At 49.2% G+C, this 8,755-nt stretch overlaps 1 protein-coding gene across 2 annotated transcripts; it reads left to right on the top strand.

The window, feature by feature from the left end:
* Positions 1-2,579: 2,579 nt before the first annotated feature.
* On the top strand, positions 2,580-4,769 carry Egr4 (early growth response 4). Of its 2 annotated transcripts, none has more exons than XM_077792111.1 (2): positions 2,580-3,024; positions 3,454-4,769. In XM_077792111.1, the coding sequence occupies exons 1-2, from the start codon at positions 2,580-2,582 to the stop codon at positions 4,767-4,769; spliced, it is 1,761 nt and encodes a 586-aa protein (XP_077648237.1). The 2 variants fall into 2 exon arrangements, with proteins under 2 accessions (XP_077648237.1, XP_026267529.2); XM_026411744.2 differs by having other exon boundaries at positions 3,451-4,769.
* Positions 4,770-8,755: the final 3,986 nt, after the last annotated feature.

Below are 8,755 nucleotides of genomic sequence, written 5' to 3'. Positions count from 1 at the left end.
ACCCCCCGCCATTACATTCTTTCTCCATTGTTAAGGAACCAAGTACAGGTGCAAATGCCCCTCCAAAGGCAGCATTCTGTCTGTGTATGTGTGTCCACTAAAGGTGGACACAGAGATGGGGATGTGGATCTGCCCACATCCAGAGCACAAACTTTCACCCCCATCTCCTCTGCTCATCACTCCTACTCCCTAGCCCTCCCCAAGGCCTGGCCTCTAACAAGAGCAAGTAAGAGTGACTTGGACCTAGCCCAACAGCCTTGGCAGAGAGCAGCAATGGCCTGGCACCTCACTAAAGAACTAGGGGAATTATCCATGACTAAGAAGTAGGAGGAATGCTGTGGCAGAGGGAAGAACAGCAGAAGGGATGGGCAACCTGGGGCTGGCCAATCTGGCCCGACGGGCGACCTGGGGAGCCCTGGACACCAGCCCAGCCAAACTCCTCCCCTCCCCCTCCCTCCCAGGCAGCAAGATGCCAGAGTGGATTTGAAACATGTGTGCCCTGCGTGTCTGATGAGGGCTCACCTGGTCTTGGCAATGTATTTGGATTACACTCAAACCCTGAGTCTGAATCTGAGTATAAAGAAAATAGTGCTCTGCGTGTCTAATCCTTACAGACAAGTGCTGAGGTTTTACATTTCCTACATGGATATATACCATATCTGAGACCACTTATTAGGACATGCTACAAGTGTATGATTATAAAAACCAGTATAGACTCAAGGACAAGATGCATTATAAGTGTGCCAGCATATGTTTTGCAGGTGACTGTGTGATGGGATATATTCTGTGAATGCACTTATAAGGTTATTGTAGGGTAGGGTAAAGGATAGCTAGGAATGGAGATGGGCTTCTCTGATGGGATAAAAACTAAAATCTACCATCTGTCCCATAATAGACACTTAAGGAATGAATACCAAATGAATGAACATTGAGAAATTGAATGCATAGATGTTTGCATAATGGATGAAGGGTGAAAGGAGAACTTGATGGGGTTTGAGCATTCTTGGGCACTCTCTCTAGAATAGGATAGTAGAGATGGGGAAGGCTGGAAGATACACCACCAGTCACACTATAACAAGAAGAACAGAAAAAAGGAAAGGGGAGTCCCAGACCTTCCAAAACCCAGAGTCCCAGGAATGGAAGCTCTTCATTGAAAAAAAAAGGTATTCCGTGTATTAATCCTTTCATTTGGTTTTTCCCATAAAGGAGTTAGGTGAGCTAGGATAAAATGAACATTTTTAAAAAAGAATGAGAAAAAAAAGAGGTAGAGGGGAAAACACAACAGAAAAGAGACTCAGGAGAGAAGGCAGGCAGATTTCTTTGCTGAAGTTGACTCTGACGTTTCTGCAGCCAAGAGTCACAGCCTCTTTACAATTATGGATTTTTTTTCTTTTTTCAGAGGAACCAGATTATTCCAGATGCCAATTCCAGGGAAATGATTCTCGTAGATTTTCTCTGTGTTGCTGGGAACAATCTTCCTTCATTTATATGAAAGCAGAAAAACAGTCTATGGAATCCTCCCCTCCGCTATGGATGAGGGAGGAGTGAGCAGGAATTGGTCCTACTTCTCTGGAGAACATTTAAATATCCTTTGGCCCAAATTTACACTCACAGGAATTTGTCCCACCTGTATTTTCAAATTATATAGTCAAGGACGATTACTCCAACAACACTGATAAAAGCAAAAGGTTGGGAAACTACCTACATGCTCATGGATAAGACACTAATTGACTAACTCATGGTCCTCCCTTTCAATGGAGCATACGACATTAGAGAAGAGTGTTTGGATATGGTGCAACCTCTCTCCTATTTTAAGTGAAAAAAAAATTATACTGCAGCACAGTGTATATGCTTGTATATATATATATATATATATATATATATATATATATATATATAAATTTTCTGAAAAAAAAACCCTAGAAACTTAAATGTGGATAACTTAGAAGGTAGGAATGAAGGTGGGTGGGGCAAAGAGGGACCCAAACTTTTCAATGTATAATTTATTCTTTTGTACAGACTTGACTTCCCACACACATACACACCTGTAGCAAGTATCGTCCTTTTTGACTTGAATGTTATTTTTCCTAGCAGAAAATTGAACAGACACACACATACTCAAAACAAAACCTTAAGAAAATGGAAAATCAGGCATTAGTAAAAAACCATAATGGCGATAATCTCTACGGTTTACTGAATGAATGTGCCTAGTGTTCTGTTTCTGTCTATAGCAAATTCAAAGAAGGGATTAAATGTAGTTAAGTGACAAATAGCGGATTCGAACCCCCAAATTGTGGAATCTCACAATCCTCACCGCCCTAGGGCCTTTACCTCCAGGCGGGAAACTCACGTACTGGACGTTCGGCCCCACGCGGCTCACAGCCCATTCGGGCGCACCCGTGGCCTCGGCGCGCACGGGGCTCCTTGCTCGGGGAGCGCGCCCGCACGCAGCGGAGCGGGCTCGGCTGCGGCGGCAGCGACGTCACAGCTCGAGCTTTCCTTTTCGGGAGTCCCCGGCACACATCCTGTGTCCATGTTTGGGCATTTACGTCACGGCGGCAGGGCCGGGGCCTCCCGAAATGGCAGTGGCCCGGGGAGTCGGAAGCCCGGAGCCAGCGACGCCGCAGCTATATAAGTGGGGGGGCTGTGGGTTGGGGGAGCCTGGCTGCGCTTTGAAGAGGCAAGGAGCCGCCGCCCGAGGCCCTCGCGGGCGAGCGAGGGTTCCGGGGCCCTCAGACCTTTTTCCTAGAGGTGAGCGCCTGGAGCCAGAAGCTCGGGTGCCCGGGACTGTGCACCGCGGGGAGCCGCGACCGCCGGCCTCCCCGCAACCTACGTGCCCTCAAGCTCAGCGGGCGAGGCCCCGAGTGCCCCGCAACCGCTCCCGCGCCATGCTCCACCTTAGTGAGTTTTCTGGCCCCGACGCGATCCTCGTCAAGTCCTCCGAAGGCTGTTGCGCCGAACCTAGCACTGAATTGCCTCGGCTGCCCGCCAGGGACACTCCCGCGACCGCTGGCTATCCTGGAGGTAAGGAGCGCGGACAGGGGTGCTCAGACGGCGACAAAACGCAGGGGCAAGCAGGGATTGGGTCGCTGGAAACATAGGGATGGGGGGATGGGAGGCGCAGGGGGTCATGGGGCGCGCACTCCCGTTCCCACCCCCACTAGGCCGCCAGCGCCTCTGCCGGAACCTGTGTGAGTGTGTGTGTGAGTGTGTGTGTGTGTGTGTGTGCGCGCGCGCGCGAACCCAGGTATCCTTTTGCCTATGCACGAGTGTTTTGCGTGTGCATGTTTGAATGTGTGTCCTGGGATGTTTGCCGGCCCCTGCTGGATCAGAATGTGCAAAAGGCACTTTGCGGGTGTTGGTGTGCACCAAGGGCTTCGTGGGTAGGGACTGAGGGTTCAGAGGCACGCCCTTTGATGTGCCCAGAGCTGATTCCTGCTCCCTCCTCAGCAGGCGACTTCTTGAGCTGGGCTTTGAGCAACTGCGGTGCCGGGGGGGACTTGGCTGACTCCTGCTTCTTGGAGGGTCCCGCGCCCACGCCCCCTCCTGGCCTCAGCTACAGCGGTAGCTTCTTCATTCAGGCAGTACCAGAACATCCGCACGACCCGGAGGCACTCTTCAACCTCATGTCGGGCATCTTAGGCCTGGCACCCTTCCCTGGCCCTGAGGCGGCAGCATCCCGGTCCCCACTGGATACTCCCTTTCCCGCGGGCCCCGACGCCTTGCTGCCAGGTCCGCCGGACCTGTACTCCCCGGATCTGAGCGCGGCCGCCTTCTCAGAGGCGTTTTGGGAGGCTTCGCCTTCCTCTGGCGCCCCCTCTCAGTGCCTGTACGAGCCTCAGCTCTCTCCGCCCGACGTCAAGCCGGGCCTTCGGGCGCCTCCAGCCTCTCCAGCGCTGGACGCTGCCTCGGCCTTCAAAGGTCCCTACGCACCCTGGGAGCTGCTTTCTGTTGGGGCCCCAGGAAACTGTGGGTCTCAGGGAGGCTACCAGGCCGCCCCCGAAGCTCGTTTCCCCTCATTAGGGACCAAGATCGAGGACCTGCTGTCCATCAGTTGTCCTGCGGAGCTGCCGGCCGGTCCAACCAACAGACTGTACTCCACCGGGGCCTACGACGCTTTCCCGCTGGCCCCAGGTGACTTAGGGGATGGGGGCGAGGGCCTCCCGGGGCTCTTGACCCCTCCTAGTGGGGAGGGAGGGAGTAGCGGCGACGGCGGAGAGTTTCTGGCCGGTACACAGCCTCAGCTTTCCCCACTGGGCCTTCGCAGCACTGCCACCGCGGACTTCCCCAAACCTCTTGTGGCCGACATCCCCGGGAGCAGTGGCGTCACTGCGCCACCTGTGCAGCCACCCGCCCCTTTTCCCCCGGCCAAGGCGCGGCGCAAGGGGCGCCGAGGAGGCAAGTGCAGCGCTCGCTGCTTCTGCCCTCGGCCACACGCCAAGGCCTTTGCTTGTCCTGTGGAAAGCTGCGTACGGAGCTTTGCGCGCTCCGACGAGCTCAATCGCCACCTGCGTATCCACACTGGCCACAAGCCCTTCCAGTGCCGCATCTGCCTCCGAAACTTCAGCCGCAGCGACCACCTCACCACTCATGTGCGCACCCACACGGGCGAGAAGCCCTTTGCCTGCGACGTGTGCGGGCGTCGTTTCGCACGCAGCGATGAGAAGAAACGACACAGCAAGGTGCACCTTAAACAGAAGGCGCGCGCGGAGGAGCGGCTTAAGGGCCTCGGGTTTTACTCTTTGGGCCTCTCCTTCGCTGCGATGTGAGCAGGAGCTGGTTTGTAGGTTGGGGCGCCGCCACTCGGCGCGCACAACAAGATCTGGCCCGTCCCCCCTCCCCGCTCTTTTCCCACCTTTTATTCGCACGCCCCGGGGCCGGCCTCCGGTCCTGCTTCCAGTTCCCCTGAAGCGCCCGCTGCACTTGCCCCGTTCAGCACCAGCTCCGTGGATAGCTCCCGCTGTTCAGGCGCTGTATTCCTTGTGAGCCGCTTTGGGGAAAGTCCTCTCAGGCCACCCACTGAGGAGGCACTTCCTTGGGACTCATGATAGTCTTTTGTAACTGGCTCACACCCCACGCCGTCCTCTATACCCCTACCCCACAGGCAGGCTGGGGCTTCGCCGAGCCGGTCTCGCGCGGGACTTTGTACAGCAATGTCGTTTCCAGCAGCAATTGGATGTAACGTTTTGCTTTGGGGTTATTTCCTTTTTGTTGTTGTTAATTTTTGTAAAGCAGACGCTACTCTCAAGCAGTTGACAAAACTGTTTATTTTTGCAATTAAAATTATTGTGCTAAAAGCTTACTGAATCTGCCATGTAAGCTCCTAACCCTTCCACAAACAGCTTCTCCAGGACAGCATGTGCCAGAAGACAAAGGCGATCCCCATGTTCATGGGTTACAGGCCCTGAACACATTACACACCTACTGTCAAGCACACCTACCAGGCACTGTGACACATAGTAGGCATTCAATAAATATGTATTGAATTAATGAATGAATTTAATCACAGCTGATCTAAGATCTAAAAGTGTTTCTGGATCTAGAAAGTGATTTAAAGGTGTAGGTGTTAAACACTGTGCATGGTATCCTCCTTAATCCTCATTTTAAAGTGAAGCAGGCATAAACCCCACTTCACGATGAGGGAGCAATGTAGATAATTTGCTGAGTAACCCAGCTAGAAGCAGAGTCAAAGAGTTGACTCTAAAGCCAGTTCTCATTTTCCAACCCTGGATTGGAGGTACCTGACCTGTTAGGAAAGGTTTCCTACTGGGAAGTGAGAAAAAGAAACAGAATTCGCCACTAGAGGGAGCGCTAGGCAGTAGCCAAAGCCGCAAAAGGCTGCAGTATTTCAGTGCTATTTGTGAATACCCAGTGTTCCATGACCAACTGAATTCACTTTTACATACAGAGTAGGGTAAGGAACAGCATAAAGGCCCATTTTTTAAGTAAATTATTCCAAAGCACACAACCTGAACAAAGGAGGAAGTGCAGACTGGCCCTGAGTGTCTGGCTTCTAATCAACCACCCATGCTCTCTCCAGCTTTATTCCATCAAGTGCTGACCCAAGTATACCCAATCTTGTCCTCATACCCTAAGAGATTCCAGCCTGAGCCTACGCATCTGTTCAAAAGTCACATATTGTCAGGGCAAAGGGTCTCAGCATTCAGCTGGACTACACCTGAGTCTAGCAAGGAGCAGGTCTTACTTACCCCAAGGATTGCGGTCACCTTATTCTTTCCATAAAGAACCTTCTCCAGGAAGCAGAAGGCTACTTGTTGTCCAACCATCCACTGCCACTGCCCTTCCCAAGCTTTCCCTCCAAGTGAACCTTCATGTTTTTGAGTGGCAGGCAGGAGGGTGGGGAAGAAAGTGTAACTCTGTAATGGGAAAAGTAGGCCTCCCTCCTTTACTCTTTGAACTCCCTACCCAAAAATTTTACTCTCCTTTTTGGTCACCTTGAGCAGAAGTTGGAGTACAAAAAGCCTGCCATGCACCCCATCTCCCCTCCCAGGTGACTCCTCTTTGCCAAGGCAGGGAGAAGACCTGTATCTGCAGTCTTCATTCTTTTCCCTTCTGAGCTGCTTTGAATTAGGCTAGCCCACAGCTCTCTGATGCCAGACTAACACAACTCCTGATCCTTTGGCTTCTTCACCCCTCCACTCCTGCAGATTAGTTGACCAGAGAAATAAAATAATCCAGAGGATTCCTTTTCTTTCCCCCAAGTATTAAGTGCTTTCACTTAAAGGCTGAATACCTTGTATCTAAGAAACTAATTTGTGCTAAAGAATTTGATTTTACCTCTTCTAGGGGAATTGACACTCTAGAAGAGTAGTGTGCAGAGGGCAATGTTTAACCTTATGGAGAGGTTCAGATGATGGGCTGTCAGGCACTGCTAGAGAAGTGGTAGATTCTGGAGACATAAGGTAGTTGTGACCCTTATTATTTTACTATCTAAATGACCACAACTTTCATTCTTAGGCATGGACCACCTGAATTCATCTTTACATTCAGAGTAGGGTAAGGAAGAGCATAAAGGCCCATATTTTAAGTAAATGACCCCAAAGCACACAACCTGAACAAAGGAGGAAGTGCAGACTGACCATGGGTGGCTGGCTTCTAATTACCACCCATGCTCCCTGCAGCTTTATTCCATCAAGGGCTGACCCAAGTGTGCCTGATCTTATCCTCATACTCTAATATTAGGCCTAATGAGAAAAAAAAATGGAACTCCAAACAAGTGACTTAGTAGTTCTGGTACCAGAGCCCATCCTGGTTCTAGAACTCAAGAGACAAGAAATCCCTCATGTGTCCTCATTTATTGAAACTTCCCCTAAGGATTTTGAGGGAAGAGAATGTTAGGCCAAAAGGGAGAGAATTAAAATCAAACAATCAAAAAATCACCCCAAACCCAAGATCCAAGCAGAATTAGGTACTGCCAGAGAGCTCATCTTCCTTACTTACTCCTCTTTTTCATGTGATCCTCAAAATGTGGGCATTTCCCCAGACTCAGTTCTTAGCTGCTGCTTTCCTATTTCAACCATGTTCTTGGAGAGCACATTCATTGCTGTCACCCATACATACATGACTTCTAAATCAGTCAACTCTAAGGCCCCCAAGGACCATCTCAGTATGAATATCCCACTACTATTTTAAACACAATCTAAAATCAAATCATTCTTCCATATACCCAATTCTTATTAATAGTGACAATGTCTTTAGTTCCCTAGATTTGCCTAAATAACTACAATTCTGTAAGAATTCCCTTTGTTCCCTCCTTTCCCCCACATATCCAGGCTATCATTTAGACCTGATGGAACTTACGGATATTTTTTCAGGGTCTTATCTACTCTCATTCATGGCACATTGTTTTCTGTTATGTTTTGTGATTTTTATTAGCCTTGAGCTAATCTTTGCTGGGGATTCCCTGGTCAGCAATACATTGTGTCGAGGTTGAAGGCATATTTCTCCTGAGTGTTATTTTTTAAGGCTTTTATTCATTTTCAGGATTTCTTATTTTTTTTTACATATTTTTATGGGTACATTATTCTTGTACATAATGGTGGGATTTGTTTTACATATTTGCACATGCCCAATATACAATATAGTTTGGCCAATATTCTCCTGAGCAGTTTTATATTTGCTTTTGTCAGGCACTCTAAGAGTATCACCTGATGGCCATAGATTTTTTGTTAAGCTCTTGACTTACGGGCTCCTGTACCATGCAGGTGTTATGAGTTCAAATTCCAGCTCAAGTAGTTATAATTTTTCAGAGGCAGTTCCTCCTATTCCAGTCAGGAGCCAGGTCAGGACAAACAAGAAATAAACTCCCTCCCCATACCTTCCAGGGCTTGTCTTAACACACCTCAAACTTAACATTTCTTGATCTCAATTCCCTTGTTTTGATCCATGTAGATTTTCTTTCTTTTCTTGCAAGCTCAGTTAAACACTTTAGGAATTGTCTGTTACTTTTTGCGAAGCGGTCCACATATTGTATAGCAGAAGGATCTTTGGGTTATCTGGCTGACAATACTGTTGAAAACTGAAGACAGAAAATGTTGAATCTTTTACTAAAGTATTCCCCACATTTATCCTCTATGTATCTATCACCAATATCTGAGTTCAAGCTACCTTTTCCACATTACACACACAACTTGGCTATGTCAATCACATAACATACCATAATAACACTGTACTTGGAAGGAGCTTAGAAGTACATGTTGTCCAACCCTCACTGTATAGAAGAAAAATTGAGGCC

This window comes from Urocitellus parryii, chromosome 12, assembly GCF_045843805.1.
Source record: "Urocitellus parryii isolate mUroPar1 chromosome 12, mUroPar1.hap1, whole genome shotgun sequence".
Taxonomy (NCBI): domain Eukaryota; kingdom Metazoa; phylum Chordata; class Mammalia; order Rodentia; family Sciuridae; genus Urocitellus; species Urocitellus parryii.
Note: the sequence above shows the minus strand (reverse complement) of the source record. Positions and strands in the feature narration are given on the sequence as shown.

What these genes read in the sequence shown, in the direction of transcription:
- Egr4 (XM_026411744.2), top strand. Translation starts at nt 2,580, where the DNA reads ATGGCAGTGGCCCGGGGAGTCGGAAGCCCGGAGCCAGCGACGCCGCAG. An exon ending in GACCGCTGGCTATCCTGGAG is followed by an intron (nt 3,025 to 3,450) that starts GTAAGGAGCGCG and finishes CTCCCTCCTCAG; the next exon opens with CAGGCGACTTCTTGAGCTGG.